The sequence below is a fragment of the Rhipicephalus sanguineus genome, chromosome 4 (assembly GCF_013339695.2).
Source record: "Rhipicephalus sanguineus isolate Rsan-2018 chromosome 4, BIME_Rsan_1.4, whole genome shotgun sequence".
Taxonomy (NCBI): Eukaryota; Metazoa; Arthropoda; class Arachnida; order Ixodida; family Ixodidae; genus Rhipicephalus; species Rhipicephalus sanguineus.
The window spans coordinates 181,614,389-181,636,426 of NC_051179.1; the positions used below are offsets into that span (position 1 = coordinate 181,614,389).

General features: G+C 48.5%; 1 protein-coding gene across 1 annotated transcript in view; it reads left to right on the forward strand.

Moving 5' to 3' along the window:
* The window catches only part of LOC119391899 (glucose dehydrogenase [FAD, quinone]), an 82,128-nt gene extending 74,759 nt beyond the window's left edge, over positions 1 to 7,369 (forward strand). The window contains exons 8-10 of the mRNA XM_049415437.1: positions 2,619 to 2,796; positions 3,180 to 3,396; positions 5,605 to 7,369. Coding sequence (XP_049271394.1) covers positions 2,619 to 2,796; positions 3,180 to 3,396; positions 5,605 to 5,911 — 702 coding nt within the window. The 3' untranslated portion in view covers positions 5,912 to 7,369. The remainder of the gene's footprint in view (positions 1 to 2,618; positions 2,797 to 3,179; positions 3,397 to 5,604) is intronic.
* The last annotated feature ends 14,669 nt before the right edge of the window (positions 7,370 to 22,038 follow it).

Below are 22,038 nucleotides of genomic sequence, written 5' to 3' on the forward strand. Positions count from 1 at the left end.
AGCAAATCTGTCGGTTATCAGCTGTACCCCAGGGATTTCCGCAGTGCTGCTGTGTGCCAAAGAATGGCATGGTGGACGATTGAACAGGTTGTGGGCGGCAACGCGGTGGCGTTGCCGCCGCAGCCGCATGAGTCAGAGGCGGGGTGACAGGTGTCGGTTGAGAGGCGGGCGGCAACGCCTAGGAGACCTGTTCCTTAATGATCTGATGGTCGGTGGTATGCATTTAGTGGGTGCTTCGGTGGTCGGGAAGTACGACAAGCACGAAAGCTGTTGAGCCACTTCTTCGCACATATATTCTTTTGTCTATGCAAAGAGGGTATTGACACCACCGATGGTCAAGGTGGTGAGGGAGTTGTCTACTGTGATCGACGTCCGAGGTACGACGCGTTGCTTACGAAGTTCGTCGACGCTCTGGCACATGGTCACAGGCTCGGTCACGGTACATGAGTCCTCCGCAAGCAACATTTCAGAGGGATAGTCGTCTGTGCATTTTAATGCATTAGCGTCTTGAATTGGGCTGGTTGGTACATATTGATTTTGGAAGGAAGAAACAGCGCTAGAACAGGACGAATACGAGAGGACACAAACACCGCGCGGTTAGTGCTTGTGTCCTCTCGTCTTCGTCCGGTTCTAGCGCCGTTTCTTCGTTCAAATATCTGTGCCTTTCAAGATGTGCTTGGTCTTCTCTTGTTCGCTCATCTCAGGGTTCAGGCACCTGCATAGATCGATGACATCTTCGATGTAGCTGCTGAAGCTTTCGCACTGCTTCTGTTCACGTCCAGGTTAGTCCGCGTTGGCGCTGTTCCGCGCGGGGCTTGCGTACTGCGGGGCGACCACAGGGTGGACCACAGGCAATGAACCACAGGCTGGCAACGTCCTTTATATAAAATTGGACATACTCCAATGTTGAAGGTAGTTCCTACTTGTTGGTTGCGCTAACATTTTCAAAGAACGACAGCCAATCTTCTACATCTTGGTAACCGGTGCCGCCGAAGAAGAGGGGATTGCGTAGGCGCAGGGTAGTCGGCACGACGACCAGTGCAGATTGGGCCATACTTTCTTGGGCAGTGCCTTGCTCGGTGGTCTCGCTAGGCATTGTCGGGGCGGTGGGCAGCGTCCGGCTTCGATATTCCAGGTTTAAGTACCCCGCTCCTCCACTACTTTAGAAGGAGGTTTATGAAGCGCCTCAGGTAGGAGGCAGAAAGCCGGCACCCGACGTCCAACAGGCTCGGCGCCAACAGTTAGCGATTAGCGCTCACGATTCGCACTAAGAGAGCATCTCACTTGCGAATTACTTCCTCCTTCGCCATTCAATTAACAATATCTGGGGTCTGTCTGGGAAAGAAATGTCTCCCATTCTCCCAACTTTTTACCGAAGTTCATTTAAATGAGATAAGATGAACTACCTTTCGTAGAAAGAGATGCGAAACTGAGCCAGCCTTAGAAGCATCATCATCATTACTAGCACTAGCAGTAATACCACTATTGATTACAGCACGCAAAAAAGAGAAATGTCATCTTGATGGCAGGAACATAGAGAATGAGTTTATACAGAGTGGATGTGACCGGCGCGTTTTGACTCTTCCAGGCTTTCACTTGTTCATTATTCTTTAAAGTTGCGGCAAGGAAGAATGTCGTATTTTCAAGTGCCAAAAAGCGACTCGGTTTGACTGGAAATATGTACTGATACCGTTTTCGCACAAAATTTTGGCAGAACTCCCAAGAGTAAAACAATGATATACCCATAGGTCGGCAAAAAGTTGGCGCTTACTCAGACTCACACAAGGAATATGTTTTGCTCTGAGGGCTCACTCGGACTCAGACTCGCTAAACGTTTTCTCAACAGACTCCCTCAGACTCAAATTCACCAACATATTTCTCAGCTGGACATACTAAGATTCACGGCTTGACCTGAGTCTGAGTGAGCCTGAGTGAGTCGACTCATGAGTCTGTTCGCGTAAAATTAGCTTTTTAGATCATGTTGTCAATGCTCTTTAACGCCATATCGTACATAGCCGGTGCTCTGCGATACGCCTTTTTATCTTGTAACCTTAAATACGAGGTATCAGTGGTTTCACTCAAGTAGGAACATTTTTATGGAATACTCAACTCACACGACATATTTTTATGGCGATCTTCCCGTGAAAGAGTTTGCGGGAGTAGGTTATGGATCCCCCTCCAAACTCACATTTCTGATCAATAAGTATTAAGGTGTCACATAAATGCAAGTGCGTTGAGATATGTGTGAATAGACTTGATTAATAAAGCAAGCCGATATAAGTCTAACAGAAGTGCTGAAGATGAGTAGATACGACCGTAGGACGGCGATAAAAGTGGAGCTCACTGAGACTCACCAAAGAAATATATTTTGCACTTAAGGCTCACTCGGACTTGGACTCACCAATATTTTCTTCAACCGGACTCACCCGGACTGAGACTCACTAAAATTTTTGTCAGCCACAATCACTTGGGCTCAAACACACCAAAATATTACTCACCCAGACTCGCGCAGATTCAGACTCACCGCCTGATCTGAGTCTGAGTGAGTCAACTTAGGAGTGAGTTTGCAGGCCGATGGTTATACACTTTACAAAATATTCCCCTCCTGCGCATTACAGGTGTACGACAAGTACATCTTGCCGCACCGTGGGGAGCCAGCAGTCAACATGATCCCTTTTGTGACACGGCCGAAGTCACGAGGATACGTAAAGCTGCGTTCTACAGACCCTGAAGATCCTCCGATAATTGTCTCTGGCTACTACACACATCCCGACGACGTTAAAGTCATCGTTGAGGGTAAGATCACCAGCTTTGCCGTGTTTATATTTCGTTCTTAACAGAACGCCGTGCTGATACCATGCACTTAAAATGCTGTGCCTCTTTGATATAATGCATTCTTTTAAGGCTCGAGTGATAGCTATAGCGGTAATGTCTAACAATGTAAGACAGAGTCTGAACAAGGCATCATTAATGCGGCGAAAAGTTATCGCAACATCACTCGAAGGTCCAAAGCCTCTAGTGGCCCAGGGTTCTTGAGACAGCCCGGAGTTTTCATAGCAGTGAACCGTTTGCTACAGCTTGTGAGTGAGCTCCGCCATTGGTACATACAAATACAGTTGGGCAACTTCTACAGTTCTGTTGTCTTGACCTTCCTGACTTTCTACATATCCGTATCGTAGGCCTGAAGTTCGTGCACAACATCACGAAGACGAAGGCTTTTGCCGAGATCGGTGGCCGTGTGTGGAGCGAGGTGTTTCCTGGCTGCGAGGAACACGAGCAATACAGTGACGAATATTGGGCTTGCTTGGCACTGGCTTTCCCAAAGACGGCGTACCATCCGGCCGGAACTTGCCGAATGGGCAGTGACCACAGGGCAGTGATCGACCCAAGGATGAGGTGACGTGATTTTCTCCAGAGTTGTAGAAATCGCTATCTCTAACTAAATATTTTTTCTTAGCATTGTCAAGATACATCTCAGAAAACAACTTTGATGCACAGGCAACAACATATTCACCTGTGCTGTGTATTTTCTTTCACTTGTGCTCATGTCTGCGCGTTTAGTGCTTCTTACTAAGTACCCACCAAATAGCTCAAGCTTCTATCGTTATGATCGAAAGCTTTTGGATATTCTATATAAATTTTACTTGATCTTCTATTTCGAAACCCATGCTAGAATTTGCTTCAAACAATGTTTAGTAGAACAGACTGTTGGGCTAGTTGGTTATCCATGAACACTAAAAGAATAAGCGCTAAACATTGACGAGCACAAAAAGGAGAACAGACAAGACAAAACACACGAACAGTCCTGTGTCCTCCTTTTTTGTGCTCGTCAATTTTTAGCGCTTATTATTTCATTGTTTGTGTTTAGTAAGTTCAAAGTCTTGTGTAGTGCAAAGTTATCTTGAAGCTTTGAAAGTTTACCATCCCTGGATTTGCGTTGTGTTCCGTATCTCTCGACTGAATTGTGTGGTAATCGGTCACTTCCTCGTGTTATTTGCTCTTATTAAGCTTGCGCCTGCATGTCAACAAAGAAAGAGTGCATAAAAGTATCGAGCGTTACCAAGAAAGAATTTTGTTAGGAAAACGTAATTGCAACACTACCCTACATGGTTCTACGCGATGCCAACGAATGTACTTGCGATGCGCTACACGCTGGAACTTACTAAGTTCTACGAAATAAACTCTCAACAATAGCTGCTTTGAAAACACTCTCAAGTTATTCCTGCAAATGTCTTTTGAGATTGGGAAGAAGCAAACGCTTGTTTTGCTCCTTCGCCATTTTATCGAATTACTGAAAATATTACAACGTCATTTAACAAAACAGGTACGTGATAATGTATTTTCGACATCGGCCTAATAATACCACAAGTGAAAGCAAAAGTGAGTATGCTAAACAGTAGATACCATGCATCCTTTACGATCCACGCACGCTAGAGGCGTCTCTGTAACCATCTATTTACTGAAGTATTCAACGTCGAGAAGCTCGGACGCAACTATTTTATGGCGTAACGTAAATTTGTCCTTTTATCGCGCGCTACAGAGCTGCGAGCGGTCAAGATGCCATCGCTTCACCAAACAACGCGGTATTGTTCTGCTGAAGCACTGCCATAATTACAAACGCGAGAGAAGAGGATCGCTTTAAGTAAACGCTTGTATTATATGGTAGTTGTCTATATAATTGAAGTGCTACTTAAAAAATTTTCACTTGGCATGCACTTCTTGCGTGTCAGTGTAGGAATACACGTCGCAGTATTAAAAGGTTATTAATCCAGTAAACAGGTTTCTGTGCATACCAATAAAACCGACAACAGCCCCAGTAAATTGTGAAAGAGGTTTTCAGGTTCCTGGAATAATGCACAAAGCCCGATTACACAAATGCGTCAGTAGGCACGTATTTGTCCTGCAGAAGACCGAATGTAATTCTTTAGCTTCATATTTTCCTCACCAGCTACCGCGTACCTTTATGTGCCTTTAGAATAAAAATCATTGCTTATGGGACTAACGCTACAAATTTAAAGAAACAGATAAAGAAGGAAAAGAAATGGTGGTGAGAAATATTCAGTCAGTAGACGTTTATGAGATAGCGAGACATTCAATTGCAAGAGATCGCGGGGGGGGGGGGCAGTTTTATAGGCCCCAATGACCACAATTGTTTTAAGGAGCACTGAAGAGAAAAACGTTTTATTCGTATTAGGAAATTAAATTTTTGCACTACCGAAAGCACCACTTCTGCCAGAAGAAGGCGATTGGTAAGCTGGAAAACGCGTAAAAATAACAGCAGGTTGCGATGCCACCTTGAAGTTGTAGCACCAGCATGCCATGACGTGATATACTTCGACGGCATCTCCTAGTGCCTACGTGTAACGTCTTAAGGCACGACCGGACCGAGCCGTCCGAATAACAGTTTGAGATCCCGAAGTCAGTAGGCGGCTCATGTGTCCATTTCGAATAGCAGGTTTGTGCCTTGGACTTAAGATGACTACCAAGAGGTGTCTAGACGTAGGCGGCTAGATAGATAGAAATGATGAAAGTGGCTTTGCTTCTCTAAGAAGTGCTTGGGGCTTGAATTTCTTCAACAAAGTTCTTTACTCATCTCGTGTGCAGGGTCCGCGGTGGCGTCACAAGCCTTCGCGTGGTGGACACGTCGGCCATTCCGGAGATGATCACCGGGCACCTCAATGCTCCGGTCATTATGATGGCCGAAAAGGCGGCCGACATGATCCTGGAGGACAACGGGAACGTAGTTCCGGACTCGCCCAGGGCCAACTACCGCGTCCGAGGACGCTCCCCGAAAGAATCACAACACGGAGCCCATTCGGCTGCTGCTTCCTCGAGCCTCTTGCAGGCTGCGTCGTGGCCGCTGCTCAGGGCGATAGCGCCCGTCTTACTGGCTTGTTTGACAGTTTCGTGACGCTCCGCTTGGGTGCTGTCGGTGTCAGAGAAGCAGCTAGGACATACTATTTCGCAGACACTTTCACTACGCCATATTACACGACATCCACACGGTACCTTGTTTCGTCGTTCAGTCATCAGCTGGCCTGAATGTAGAACACATAATTTAAGTTCACCAACATGCTAGGGAGAATGCAAATGCAATGTATTACAGCAGTTAATGCCAACTCATTCTTTTCTGTCGAAGGACACGCCAGAAAACCACCTGTTCACTTCCCTTGATTTGTGGTAAGCTCTGTTGCCGTTGCTTAGAGAAGGGTTAAGTAAGCAACCGGCCGCATTCCTGGTTAGGCACCCCGCCAATTCCTTATCTTTATCTCTCACTTTCTCCTGTTTAAATTGATTTATTTTATTGTCGAATGTTTCGTTTAATCGTGGTGCTCGGAAAGGTGCGCTACGATGTCCTTGGTCTATTCCATGCGGAACAACTCGTGAATTTTACCTATAAATTAAATAGAGCATTTCCTCGTAAACGCCGCTCATAAGAGAAGCACCAGTTATAACATGACAAAAAATGACTGTCGTGTTTGCTACCTCTTATTCAAGAAACAATAACCAAAATAGAAGTACAGATTTTAAATTGTAAATTACTTTGACGTACGTAATTAGGAATATTTCTGCAGTAATGTGGCAACACATTAAGAAATTTGTAGAAACTCTACGTTGTCGATCAATACATCCGGCAAGCAGTGTTCGCCTGTTTGACAAAGTTCCTGTACGCCCCGTTTTCACTTAAACGCGATATTAGTGTACGTGTTTCATGTTATTACGCAGTTAAAGTGAGCACCATGTGCTGAACCTTAGGTCCTGCTGTTCCTCAGGCGCTCGCAGATGTCAGTACCTATTTTATCGGAAGACGATCAAGGCAGAGTTTGTTGTGTTTGATGTGCCGTTTTTCGACCCACGGCAGTAGAGGAACGTGAACGCCTCAAGTGTTTCCTGTGGTTCATGCGCTTGGTATTTCTCCTCTTCCCTTCTTTCTAGCAATATTTTTCCTAACGTCTGTGCTGGATACCCATGCATCTAGTTTAGCTCCTTGCCTTTCTCTCTGGGCTTTCTCACAAGAAAGCTGGAAGATTATGTGTAGAGAGCTGGCTGGCATTTTTCTTTTGCACGTTATCAGTAACGATGTAATGGTGCCCATAAAAAGGCACAACGGATCTCAAGCTTTGTCGTACATGATGATTTCTGCATACAGCCACTTGGATCTTTCGGCAGAAGACGTCTTCTCCCTCCTTAACTGGACGCCATCAATGTAATAGAATGTAGTGGGTCGACGGGGTTGTGCTACACGAATAATAACAGAGCATGTACGTACGAACCGTTGCTGTTGTTGCCTTATTGTTGTGTTCAATTTTTCTTCGTTTTACTTATGGCATGTGTGTTGAAAGATGTTCCGAATAAAAGCTCCATTCTCATCCCCTTGTTGCCGTAGTAATGCTAAGCTAGAAAGATGCACACAAAAATGGGAACCGGCCATGGTGTAAAGAAAAAAAAAGGTAGTTTGGCATTGAAGTATCTCGCATTGCATTGGTGGGGTTACTGTTGCTGGCAGAAGAAAGAAAAAAAATCACAGCATATCCACGAGGTGAATGATGGTGAGGTGGGCGAAGCACCGGAGGTTATGGGTGATACCGTTAATCCTCCGAGAAGTTCGCCCGATAAAATCATCATGCAAACACGTGAGGTACGGTGAAGAAAACTCTATATAGAGATTTCAAGTTACCTTTAATATTACGCACTTGTGGTCGGAGAAGTGCACAGCTAAGGGCTCGAGTACCGGTTTAAGGGGAATGTTAGCAAACACGATGTCTATGCACGACCCCCGCACGGTAGTAGGTGCAAGGTGGTCTAGGGAGATGCACCTAAGCTAGTATCTGATGGCCATGTGCTGAACGAGCCAATCGTTGGTGGAGCGGGCCGATATGTCGACATTAAATTCACCCACGAGCACGAACGATCTGTTTCTGTATTTGGCGTCAAAGTCTTTGCACGCGGTGTCCACGAAGAACTTTACGTCCCCGTTGGATAGCGCCGTTTGGTCGCGCGGGAAGCGGCGCCGCTTAGTCACCGCTTCCCGGGCACGAGCACCATCAAAGTCTGCCAGGCGCCGCGCTCGGTTCGCCGCCGCTTGTCGGGCTCGCCTTTAGGGGTCCGATGCTCGGAGTGCACGTTGCGCCGCGGCGTCATTGGCGCGCACAGTCACGGGATCCGCCAGGCGCCGCGCTCGCTTCGCCGCCGCTTCTCGGGCTCGTACCTCGGGATCCTGGCGACGAGCACGAGCCGCCGCGGCCCTCCACGCCCGCCGCTCCGCTTCGCCCATGCCCCACCAACGATCCAACACGTACGGCGACGATCCAGGAGACAGAGAGGCACTCGTTCCCCGCGCACCCAGGCACAGCCCGCGCAGCAGCCGATCGGAGAGAAGCGCAGAGCCATATATACCCTTCGGGAGAGTTTGGCGATTGTTTCATCTCGCCGGTCTCTGCGCCCCGCCCCAGCGCCTCCCTCTTCTCGTGCCGTAAACCCTCTCTCCTCGCCGCCGGCGGCGGGCGGCAGCGCGGAGCGGCAGAGCCGCGGCTGCGAGTCGCCGGCGCGCTGTATTTACACGATTGCTGAGGAGCGCGCGTAGGTTGCGAAGCTCATGTGCGAAGCCGCGCATGGTCTCGCGACCATGTCGACTACTCCTCGAATTCATGCGTGAAGTTGTTGCGTGCTATGGGCTGTTGTTGCGTGGTTGGCTGCTCAAACAGCAGTGCGTGGTGTTTCCGCCTTTTTAGGCTTCCCAAGAAAAGGAAGCCACGACGCCTTTGGATTAGAAACATCAGACGCAGCAAATGGACCCCGACCGACTGCTCCGTGTTATGCGAGATACGTACTTGAGTATTTCGCTTGAATATTGCTAGTATTGTAAACAGCGTGCCATTAACACAAACTTATTATTCCTTGTTCAATGGGGCCCTTTCAGGCGCATGAAAAAAGGAGTTTTATGGTTCGCGTTTCGAACGCTTGAGCAGATTGAAATTTTGCGGCGATCACGCTATAAGTGTCATGCCTGATGTGTTGCTTTTACATAATTTATCGCGCGTTCTGAGTACGAGCTTGGGATGTTACCGTGATGTTGTGAGGGGAAGATTTATTTCGATACCGCAAGTTAGTACCGCCGCGCGTCAGCTGCGGCTGTTATCTGGCATGTGTTGTACGTTATGTGGTCTGCGTTTCTGTGACTGTCAGCTTATGGTGTCAATTACCGCTTTGTTGCCGCTTGTGCACATCCTACCAGTTTCACGCTTAATTCGTGCATGTAAATTAATCCGCGCCTCTCTGCTAAGCGAATGTGCCTTGCGCTTTTTAGTCATGCACGTATAGTGCACGATGTCTGTGCTCGTGTAGGAAGCACTTCTATTATAGCAAGGGGCCCTCATGTGCTCGATGAAATTTCCCGATTACGAAGTATAGAGCGTGAAGAAGTTGAGCAGAAAAATGAGTTGCTAAAGTACACCAACAGGAAGTCTGCTATCAGACTAGCAGAACAAGTATTGTTTTCACTTAACACTCGCCTTATAGGGGCCCTGCACCTGCTCTGGCGAAAACCTTAGATGCCTCAACAAACGCGAAAATTGACCGCCGGCGTCCACAGCGTCGGCGCCCCGCGTCGGCCGCGTCAACACGAGGGATGTGAAAAATCATCACGTAATGACGTCACCATACGATCAATGCTTGTGACGTCATGATGACGTCGAATAACGTGACATCACGCGATGACATCCTCACATGACTTCGCCGATTTGCACTGCCTTCGTGACCGGCCCACCGATCACAGTCTGTGCAAAGCGCCGATGTCATGTGATGGCGTTATCAGATGACGTAACGTAAGTTGACGTCAAATGACGTCATTGTGATGTCACAAAGTCTAGCTAATCTATGACGTCCTAGTGAAGCCATACCATATTGTCACGACTAAAAGCCGGCAGATTGACAGAGGACAACGAAGTGAGGAGCACGAGCAGCAACCACTGTCTCTCTCTCTGAGGAAGACGACGTTGAAGCGTCTGCTCTTATGATCTGTCAATACAGACTTTGTTTTCCTTGTCGCACCGTGGTCCTGTGTCCTGTTCTTTCCGCGTTGCGACACTGGTGGAAGTGCTCGCCTGATACTCAACACTCCTCCCCGGAGTGGCACTGTCAGTCCAATCCCGCAAACCGTTCCTGCAGTGGACACCTCTGTCCACCGCTACAGTCGCCGACTGCGTGGCCTAAGTCCCGAGGCAATCCCCCTGGAACTTCCCCAGCCAAGGACTCCGTCTGCAGAAATGGCAACCGCCGGCGCTTCACAGGTGACTGTTGAGCAGCCTCGGATTCCCGAGACCTTCCACGGTGAAGCTTATGAGGACGTGGAGGATTGGCTCGAGCAGTATGAGAGAGTCGCCAAGGCGAATCATTGGAACGTAGAGCAGAAGCTCTCCCGCGTCTACTTTGCCCAGGCAGACCGCGCTCGTACGCGGTACGAGAACCGGGAAGCCACATTGTCTCCTGGAATGCATTTCGGCAGCAACTTCTCGGAACCTTTGCAAACAGCGACCGTCGCGATTCCGCTCAGCAACTCATCGACTCGCGCCGAATGAGAGTGTCGCCATGTTTGCGGAGGATATGACCCGCCTGTTTCGCCGAGCTGACCCCGAGATACCGGAAGCTAAGAAACTCCACTATTTGATGAGAGGCGTCAAAGAACAGCTTTTTGCCGGTCTCCTTCGCAACCCGCCAACAACCGTAGCGGAATTCATAAAGGAGGCTACAACCATCGAGCGAGCGCTCCAGCAAAGGGACCGCTACCACGACGCAGAAGCAGCGCATCGATAAACGTCTCTGCTTTGACTGCCGGCAGCGAGTGTTCTCTGCGTGAGCTCATTCGCGAGGTCGTTAATGAGGAGATCCACAACCTCCTTGTGACTCCGCAAGAACCCGCAATGGCTTCTGTCGCAGAAGTTGTGCGGCAAGAAATCCCGTCCAGGCATTGTCGTGCCCGAATCCCCATCACACAGCGGTCCGTAAACTCCGCATCTGCCGTCCGTCGTCCAACTCCAGTGACACACAACGCGACACCACTGCCTTACTACAACGTCACCGCTGGGCCTTACCACGAGTCATTGACCCCAGCGTACAATCCGCCACCGCCATTCACCCCAGCGTACAATCCGCCGCCGCCGACTCCACAGCCTAATGTGCCTACGGAAGCATCACACTCTACCCTTCGCCGCCATCTGCAACTTGGTTGCCAATGATGACCACCAGTCGACCATTCGTTCGTAAGACGGACTTGTGGCGCACCGTCGACCGGCGTCCACTTTGCTTCCATTGCGGTGAAGCTGGCCATGTTTGCCGCATTTGCCCGTATCGTGACCATAGATACGAGACCTTCGCACCGACCTTCCCTCGTACTCGTTTTGACAACCGACGTGACAGCAATGCATGCCCGCAAGAACAGCCATTCGACACGCCGTATCGTCGATCCCACTCTCCGTCTCCTGCACCAAACTCACCGCAACACCGCAGTTACGCCGATGCGGTCCGGGGCAGATCGCCTAGCCCTCGTCGGGGGAAACTAACAGCAGCGACCTTTGGGGGGAAGGTTGCCGCCCGTCGAGATGCTACAACACCCCCAACAAATACGACGGATGATACGACGGACGATACGACGTTGCCGACAGCAAAGAAAATCGTAAGCGCCAACTTAGGCGTTTCGCCATAGGGACGGACACGCCCAAGTAACAGCGCTGGTAGATTACTTGTTGCCGACTTCTCTTATTGTTAGCCGGAACTCGCCCGGACTGTCTCCCCCCTAAAGAAAGTTAGTTAAAACTTTCTGGATGGGCCCCAACATTGGTAACCGCGGAGGGGTCAATGGTTGACGACCAACAGGGCAAATGTACCCCCCCCCGCTCGAATAATATCGGCCCCCCATTTCGGATAATTTCGTCCGCAACTTTTGTCATTTTACCGGAATGCCCTGGCAAAGAATCTGATCTTGGGAACTGGGCTTTCCTGCTCGTGAATACGGCCGCCGTTATCAACAATTCCCTGATAGATCAGGTTCCGTCTTTGGATGGCCCCTGGTCAGGATTTCGGATTCGCCCTGGTTAACAGATTTCCAAAGGTACCCCGTAAACCTCTGCGTGTTTTCACGACGATGACGTCCACCATCCCACCTCAGCGGTAAGCGCGCTTTGTGGCTGTGACATGTGACATGCCAAAGCAATTCAGCCAACATTGCCGAGCAAATTCCGGACGCTGCTTTCCGGTCATGGATTAGCTAATTGCAAGAGGCGTCGTGAACGTAATAGGCAGTTTTAGAATAGCGTCCGCAAGATTTGCGTTGGCTTTTCCCGCAACTGCGCACGGCGTCGTACGACTAAACGCTTGCGGGCTCCCGTTAAGTGACGGAAATAGCGGGCGACACGGAATCCTTGTCACGAACTTCAGCTCGAGCGCCGACATCTTACGAGAGGTATGCCAGTCGCGTATCTGGAAGAGCTCGCTGAGGTGACAGACTGCTTGACTGTTCAGCAAGATGATTCAACGGACCCGCAGCCGGACCTCTATCTGTTGGTGTGGGCCACAAGTTTGCTGCCTGCGCAGAAGCAAAGCCTCCTCGAGCTAAGTAACCAGTTCCAGGACTGTTTCTCTTCGCACCGTGGCCTGTGTCCTGTTATTTCCGTTTTGCGACAATATTTATTGCCTCAAGATCGGATGCGTTGCAAGCTTTCTGCTCGTCGCCAGGTGTTGCATTGCCTCCGTGATTGGTGGGCCGATCACAGAGGCTGTGCAAAGCGCCCCGCTCCCGAAGCAAATAAAGAAATCAGGTGTTAAATATATAGTACACTCAACAGTTCAACTCCAACTTCGGAGCGAGCATCATCGCAGGGTCGAAAACTTCTCACCGAGATCACTGTACAGAGAACGCCAGCCAACCGCTACTAAACATCTTCAGTGTCAGAAACTTTACTAAGCGTCGTTATTATTGAACCCAAGCTTAAAAAAGCAATCACGAAAACAAGCCAAAGTAGACGCATACCCACATATCTTCATAGCGCGATAAGTCACGATGATACGATGCTCCCTCATAAAATTTCTGAGCTCAGGTTTGTGTTGAGGCAACGCCAAACTGTATTTGAAGTTCTAGCTATCCGCATTGGACATTCGTTAATGCCACATAACTGCCATTGCTCGAGTCCTATACGCACACCACTTTTTGAATTGCAGGCGTCACGAACAAAGCGAAACGCTGACATCAACATCCCCGTCCAGCATGCGCACGAGCTCCGACCGAAGGGAGAGCGCGCATGACGGAGGAAGAAAGTGATGTTAGAGGCCAGTGGCTCGCGATATCGACAGACTAGACATTCGGTGTCATTCGTCCTCATTCGATCTATCGGTTACGCCGTTGACGCCAACGGCGACGCTGATCAACGCAGGAACGGACGCCTAAGAGCTGCGCTCTAAAAGCACAGCGTGTTGCGTAGCACGTCATGGACTCGAATCGGCATATACAACTCTAGAAGTCAGTTTCTCGATGATTTGGACACATATAATTCACTCCATATTCTTCATTAAACTTGTATAACAATGCGCTTGCACAATTTCGCTTTCGTAATTTGTTTAGCAGCGCTAGATTTCACGAATGAACAGCGCATACATAACTTCAGCCGTGCGCCCGTCGCGCGGCGCCTGAGCGGAGGTGTAGCGGTGACGTGAACGGCGTCATCGCTGCGCCGCGACGTCAATGCCCACCCATTCGCCGGACTCTCCCCATATACGGTCTGGCTCTGTTGTGGAACCTTTCCTCTTGCTCTATTCCTTTGCCTGCCTGCTTCCTGTCAGAACCGGACGATCACGCGACATGCACGCACCAGCCCGTCACGCGCACGTGACGATAGGTGTGAGGCCCTGAGAATGGAAACATGTGCGTGACGCGTCACCATTTTTTTTATTTGCGCAACCCTCCCCCCCCCCCCTAAGCTCGGTTGGGCGGAGCAACGCGGTATGCGGCTGGAGCCGTACAGACTTGCGTCTCGGCTCGCTGTCGCCACGCGCTGACTTGTGAAACTTGATTTGTTGTATAGTCGTTGTTGATGTCTACGCTGACGCACTCGGTCTTGAGCGTCTCCCCTCTATGAGGCGCCCCTGCGAGAAGGGTGAATGGTTTTTTCAACCTGAACGGAAAGCAACGCTTAGCGTTGAAATTCTTGGCAGAAGCCAGCCCTCAGCCAGCCCTCATTGTCCGCCCTCATTTGTGCATTACGCCTGTCATCTCAAAATGGCCGACCTACTCGAGAAGTTCACCTCTCAACGGTTCCTGTTAGATCAAGTCTGTGCAGCGTGTGCAAATCGTGCTATAGTCTCGAAACTATGTAATTTAGCGAAGAAATGTTGGAAGTTGGCTGAAGATGAATAAAGTGAAGCTAAACAGAAAATTGCCGCGTTTTAAAGCGCAGCTTTTAGACGTCCGTTCCTGCAGTCAGCGGCGTCGCCGTCGGCGTAACCGTAGACATCAAATAGGAGAAAAAAAATCCAGGATCAAAGGGATCATGGATCCATTTGATCACAACTTTGCGCAATCAACAAATGGATGCCATCGAGCATTCTGCCACAGAGCCACGCTGGTGTTTGAAACTCATTTGCAAAAAGACCCGGTGCAGGCGTCACGTCGGGCAAGGAATGGCGTTAACCTATGTAATATAGCGTGGTAGAAGTGTGTGTGGCTTAAGCTTCCCACCCACTGAAAGTGCTTAGCCATAATTCATCGTCATCAGCCACATGCAGCATCAACAAAGTGGCGTGCGTAGCACTCGAACGCTGGCAGTTTCTGTGGCAATATGTAACGAATGTTACATTGCTACAATGCGGATAGCCAAAACTTCAAACACAGGTGGCGTTGCCTCAACACGAAGCTGCGCTCAGATATCGCATTAGGCAGTATCGTAATCGTCGGGTAATAGACCGATCTCACCAGATGATCTGCGCATGCGCGAGTTTCCGACAGCGGCACTGCCGCCATCTTAGTTGGAGTACTCTGAGCGCTGCTGGTGCGGCTGCTTGCTGCGTGCTTCAGGTATATTGTCGTTTGGCATGAATCCTCGACACAGAAGACAATGAACGCTGTGTTAAATTGTGTCCGGACCTCTCATGTATGTTATTTTGCTTCAGGTTACACTGCATATCCTAGCTTTAAGAGAAAAAAAAAAGAACAGTAGACAGCGTTTACATGTGACCAGGTCGGTCTCGTCGCGTTGATGGGCGCGCGTCGCTTCGCTGATAAGTATTAGTTAAAAAAAAATAAAGACGAGAAATCATGTTCCTGTCGTCATGAGAGCAAAAATCTTTAGTAAACGCCAGCACGCGAGCGATACAAGTTACAGTCTGCGGAAAAGAACTTGACCAACGTAGAGCTCTCCGCGACTACGAAGACGGGAAAAAAACAAACCGATGGGGACGAAAAAAAAAAGAAAGCTCTTTGCGCTCTTTTTGTGTCAAGCAGTACTTCAATGTACGTACACTGTGTTGTCAGCGCAGGACTTCGAGGACAGTGATGCGTTAAACGCGAATGTATATGAGACGGTCGCCGTGAAGCAGGTTAGAAGCGCGCCCGCGGGGCGACGACTGGCCGCAGCGCCTTTTGCAAAAGTTTAACGTCACGAAATCTTGTGAACTGCAAATATTCCTGCTGCACAAGGGATGGATGAGTCAGTAAGAGGCTTTGATGACACCACACAATGTGGCGGATGAGCAGTAGCCCGCTCAGGCCGGCGGCGGCAGCCTCAGCTGATTGCTCGGCGCCGATACCGTCGCTAGGCCTTACTGCTTCGAAGCTGCAGTGTATAGGTATGTATACGTACGTTAAGAGCCGCCTACGCTTATATAAGAAGCTAAGCTTGTTACCGCTGTTGCTTCTTTACGCTGCGTTCGCGGTAATATCACATTTTGAAAAGAATAGGGAAATCCCGGCGGCGAAGTTGGCTGCGATGCCGGCACGGTCGAATTTTGCCGTGCACTCCATGGCGTGAGCTGTAAACATAAGTTTGGCTTGTATCACGGGTATCGTTCACGCTAGACACTTCACAGTCGTGATCGCTTTTGATGAGAGGGCGGTTTAGGTGTCGCTATATTTTTAAGCGATCTCTGTTTTGCCGGAAAACACGTTTTATCCAACCTGTCGCCGCTGGCGGCGATCGCGCCGACGAGGGGATCGAGCACACGTTGTATGAAGTTTGCTGTCGCTGATCGGCAACTCAGTAGCGCAGAAAGCTTGTTATGCCGCAATAGATCGTTGCTAAATACCATGCATTATTACACACGGAATTTACAAACACGGTGAACAATAACGTTTGAAAGTGCGCGGTAGTGGCCGCTCAGTCCGACTTCGTGACTGTCGCACACATTCCTGTCGGAGCTTGACATCCTTTGAAAACACGTAAAATCCGAGTCATTTGCTTCAGGTTGCTGTTGTACACATCTCAGCCTGCAGCACGTGAACCCACCATCGCGATTCATCCAAATACGGACCCCTAAAGCTCGATAATGCAGCTCGCCGATGCACCAGCCTATATGCAGCGGAACGTACCGATTACTCTAAAGTACCGGCATGCACGGCGGCGGCGGTGGCGTCAGTGCAACTCGCGGTGAGATCGGTCTATTGTTTATGATCTTGTACTACCTCGAAATGCGTATTCTGTCAATATTCGCGATGTTTCAGTAATGTTTCTACCACCGGTATACTTACTAATCTGCTCTATATTTGACAAAAATCAAGGCACAATAGTTTTAACTTTGGCTAATTTTATGTCACATGTCTCCAAAGCGACAGTTCTCGCTTGAAGACTCTACCATTGATATTTGTACATTAGCGAACCGTTTTACTCTGTCTTGAAACGCCAAGCATCTAATGGCGCACGGTGTCGAATGGATGGTTAGTGGCGAATAAGCAAATGTCAAATGATAGTAATGCTGAAACAATGGTCAATAGTGGTCGATTTTCGCTTCCGCATACCTCGACGACACCAGACAAGTGTTAGAATTTTTTTTATTTTATTCGCCGAGCACTTTCTTTGCGTTGCGCCAGCTTTCTACGGTCCACAACGCTTCATCGACACGCTGGAGTTCATTGAAGAGACCCGCGCACACAGGCTTGTAGACGTCTCGCTGTGAAGCGCACAACATGCTTTGGCCCAGCAGTTTGCTTTGTAACACAGAATTGACCCTACGTAGAGAAGAGAAAAAGAAGGGAAAGAAGAGAAAGAAGCATGAAGAAAGGCTCTCATGTTCTTAGCTCTCTACAAGAGTTGACATATAGACACTTCCTTTCGGCAGCGTCGATGAAAGCACATTCTGTAATCACACGATATCTTTAAATTGATGTTTAATGCCACCATTGTGCTTGCCACGTACGCTTTATTTCCCAAATTTTCGCTATGGACTTGCTCCTACGCATCCCTCTGCCCCCCGCCCCCCACTTTGTTTTTTAGGTGTCGGCAGCGTCTCCCACATCTTGGGCACAAATGGTAATTGTAGGAAGCTATCACTCGGCACAATGCCATCTTTTACTACGGAAACTTCCTCAAGTGTTCTCACCACCGCTTCGGTATTTTAGTGCTGGCTGTCTAGGGCAGCGGCCGTTTTGCCAATCGTGTCACATGGCAAATAAGGCCGTACTCATGAGGGAAAAAGTATTTTCTATGGGGAATGAATTTCTGCCCAACGGCTTTTCTGTATTATTTAGGAAAGCGACTTGGAACGTGCGCGCGCGCATCAGCGACAACGGTTTAGGTTAGGATAGGTCAGGTTACGTTGTCAGAACTAGTCTACAGTGGCCCCATTTTTTTCCCGCTGAGATCTGCGCCTGTCGTTCTTATAACGAAGAAGACGAACTCAAGAGGGTTTAAATGACCGAGCCAACTTCCTGCACAGAGCTCGCATGGCACCAGCGGCTTCGTTTTGTATACGTGTGTATTAGCGTGAACAGTTTAGGCGTTACCAAAAAAAGGATGCTCCACAATCAGCGTGGCGACAAGGAACTGTCGCGATCGTTCGATAGAAAGACGTGGCCGTGCATTTGTCTCCCTTGACTCGCTTAGTCTATACCAAACGAATGGGCACAATGCAATAAGTTGGCTATCACAGTAGGACGACGACATATCGATATGTTAAAAGGACGAGTGCAACGCAGCTAAAGATGGCAACTTGCCATCAAGACAATATCGATTGATGCTACGCCAAGATGTCGCGCGTGTGTCGTACAACAGAGAGCTCTAGTTCTTCAGATTGTAATACCACAGAAATGTGTTACCAAGACACAAGCACCAATTTGTGAAAATGCAAAAAAATGTTGAGAGAATTGTGCATGCATACATGGAACGCTAGTCAGCGTCACTCGCAGCCATGACAGCGAGTATGAAACACTCTTTTTGAAGTAGGAAGAGTTCACTTAATGAATGAAGGAAGATACTCATCGCTTGATTGATTTATTCATAGCGAGGGTCTCGTTCCGGCAGACGTGATGTTTTGAGGTAGTATGCGAGTGCTTATTGGCAAACTGTCCGCTCGTTAAAGGCTGACATTCAACGTGGCACCATCCGGCATAAAGAAAGTGTTCCACGCTTGCTCTAATGGCTACCAGCGGCGTTGACTAAGACTTCCAGGTCTGCATGCACGAAAATAGTTGATAAGTGGACGACGGGACCGCCGCCGTAGCTAAGTTGGGAAGAGCATCGGGCGCGTAATCCGAACGTTGTAGGTTGTAATGCACTTAAAACAGAAGAATTGACATTTGCGCAAGTTACAATTGGTTATGTATCTTTGAAATGGGTAGTGCAAAAACAAGACTCGAATCCTGGTGACTGTAATATCTTTAGTGTCGACGTTCAAGACCTGCATTATAGCATACCTCATCGTGCTTTGATGGAAGGTGTTATGTATTGTATTACTGAGGAAAACGAATAAGTAGCCTTTACTTGTAGGACTGATAAGTGCGCTTTTCTCGAGATTCTCTCCTTGTATTAAACCTCAACCTGTGTAGAATGGAAGGACAATCGACAGAGGTCCGGTATTTGTATTGGATCGAGAGTTGCCCCGGTGCTCAGTAAGGTTTTTCTGGGCAGGTATATCGATGCATTGAAAGTTATCTTGGTGACACCATAATCAAAGTTCTAAGGTACATGGGCGATTTTTAGTCTTTGTTCATAGTTCAACTTGTTCAACTTTGAACAGACGGTTACTAACATTGTCGAGGTTTTCACAAATGTGGCTCCGGTTTAAATTTCACTCATGAAGTACCACAGAATAAAGAATTATAGTTCTTAGAAGTGAAGCTTGAGCTAACCGACAATCATGTTGGCTGGATTTACAGTCCAAGATCCGAAAAACCAGTTTAAACTTGAAACCCACTCATTCAAGAGTCGTAAAAAAATTGCATAGCATTTTCATTACTGTTTTCATCCTGTCTTCACAAAACCGCCGAAAGCTGTGTAAAACAAATCGAGCGCCTAAGAGTGGCAGGCCGCCCAGAATGTGCTATCAGGGTGAACGTGCAGAAGCTCCTGAAACGTACGAAAGTAGGAACGGACACCACAGATAATTTGAAGTATGCAGAAAAAGAAAAAAAAATCACTGTAATTCTGTATACACATCAGTTGTCGCATGCGCTCAAAAATGTAGCTGGTTGGTATTCAGATAAATGATTTTTTCTGCTCCTAAAATGATGAATAGCATTTGTGGTATAGTTCAAAGCAAGCTGGCAAAAAAAGTTTAGGTGTGACAAAAAAGAAGGCTGCACTGTAAAGCACACGTCACCATTTGTGCCTTGCACAATGGGAGTTGTACACCAGCTTCCCTTTTCCCGCGGTCATGTCTGCATTGGGCAGACTGGTTGTTGCCTGAATTTAAGGCTGCCGGGACACAAGTGCTCACTGGACGGCAACGCGTATTCGCACGTTGCTCGACACTGTGCGCAACACGGATGCACCGCTAACTCTCGTGACACCATATGTCCATGGTTAAAAACTGCGCGAAGAAGACGCGGACAAGAAAGAACACAGGACTAGCGCTTTCTTGTCCGCGTCTTCTTCCCGCTGTTTTTAACCATGAATTCTTACCAACTGGCTCGCATTCACTCGCTTTTAAACACCATATGTATTTGCAGGCATAACCGTGAAGCTGCTAGTGAAATTGCGAAGGTTCATTAAATTGAAACAAAAACGGAATCTATGTGCAAGCATGCCCTCATCAGAACTGCATGGCGATGAAATTTTTCCTCAATCGTTTCGTTACATAGTAAAAAAAAAGTGTACATGTGATCATCGTTTTTAACGCGATAGTGTTAGAGAGCCCAAGTCGCAGAAATTCCGGTGTCGGCGACGGCGTCGGTGACGGCGTCGTTGGTTTTGAGCGAAAAATTGTCCGTGACCGAAAAATCGAGAAAGATGCAAATAAACAATAAAAATCTTCGGTCCCATTAAGGATCGCACCCGGGCCGTTTGCGTGGCAAGCAGGTGTCCCACCACAAAGCCACGATGTTACTTGCAACTGCTTCGGAAAACAACACTACATAAATGCCATGTAGTGGAAGGCGTCTCCTTAACGCATTTAATGTTGCATGGCAGAGGCGCACAATCGCGCAAGGCAACGCTTAAGTGCATCAACTGTTTCAGTGCGATTTCCGTGTGTGAAACACAGGCATGTGAAGACCAACTTCACGTCTTTCGCACTCCCATCGGCTCTCGGACTCTTGGTGTGTGCCTTGCAAACTGAAGACAGCCTTGATGGATTCTTCCTTATTTTGTTCGGCAGGTGCCACGACGAAACAGACCATTCGGCGATTTGTAGGTGCATTGGCGAGGACATCGAGCTAGGTTTTTTGCACGACGCCATGCTTCGAAAAAGCCGGTATAGTGCACCCATCACCGCTAAAAACTGGACAGCTATGTCTATCTAGCGGAAAAAATATCAAAGAAATAGGTAATATTAGATAATGTGCTGCCATCTGTGAGACATTGTGAAAAACATGTCTCGACTACAGCAGAGCCTGTATGGTTCCGCCGTTCTAGCACAGGGAAGTGGCCACACTGCACAGTCTTGCACTTCGACGAGTGCCGGCGGGACATTCATGTCAAGTAGTCGCTATCGTGTCAGGGTTGTCTTGGCGACGCTGGCGCGTGGCCTCCGCTTCTCGACTTCTACGTCATTTTGGCGTCGTTGACGCCTGTGATCGGCTTCCCGCGCTTGTAGTTGGGGATCCATATCGCGGCGACGATGCTTCCGTTCAGCTTCCCTGGTTCTCAGCAAGGCATCTTCATGGCGTTGTTGGCGTGTGACCTCCCCTTGCCCGGCCTGACCACATCGCGCGCGCGTGCGCGTGTGTCTGTGTGCGCGTGCGTGTGTGTAACTACACACATTAATAAGCACGCACTTAGTGGTTGAAGTGCGCACTAGGGGCTGGATTTCGCTATCGCGTTCCACTCTTAAACGCGAAGTTTAGGGCCCCCCGTTTTTGTAACCGTTTCTAATCTTTGCAGGAGCACATGTTCTCGTTTTGGCTATCAATGATGTAAGAGCACGTGATACTTGATGAGGGTTTAAACTGTGAGTGTTCCTTCTAATAAAGTTAGTTGTGAGAAGGCGCTCTGTGGTGTGTTTCTCACGTCCCTGTTTTTGCGCTGCTCATTTCAAAAATACACTTAAAACAGTACAACTAAAGTCCCCTATACCTTCCTTGGCTTTATTATGTGCTCTTCTTTCATCAGTGGTGTTCGCTAGTTGTTTTTATCCTCCATAGCTGGTGACACCGTGGGGGCAGCTATGGCACACGCTATCTGCTATTACGCTACGCCTTTGCGATATGGGAATAGCGGACAGACTAAAAACCTTATGTACACCTGATGGTGCTATAGCTGTCAAACATCAGTACGCATTGTGCGAGCTCTCGTGTATCCATGTACAATACAAATTTTCCCAGAAAACAGCGCGGCCAAACGGGACAAGGAAGAGAGACCGGACTTGGCGCCAAATCCTGCCTGTCTTGTCTCGTTTACCAGTGCT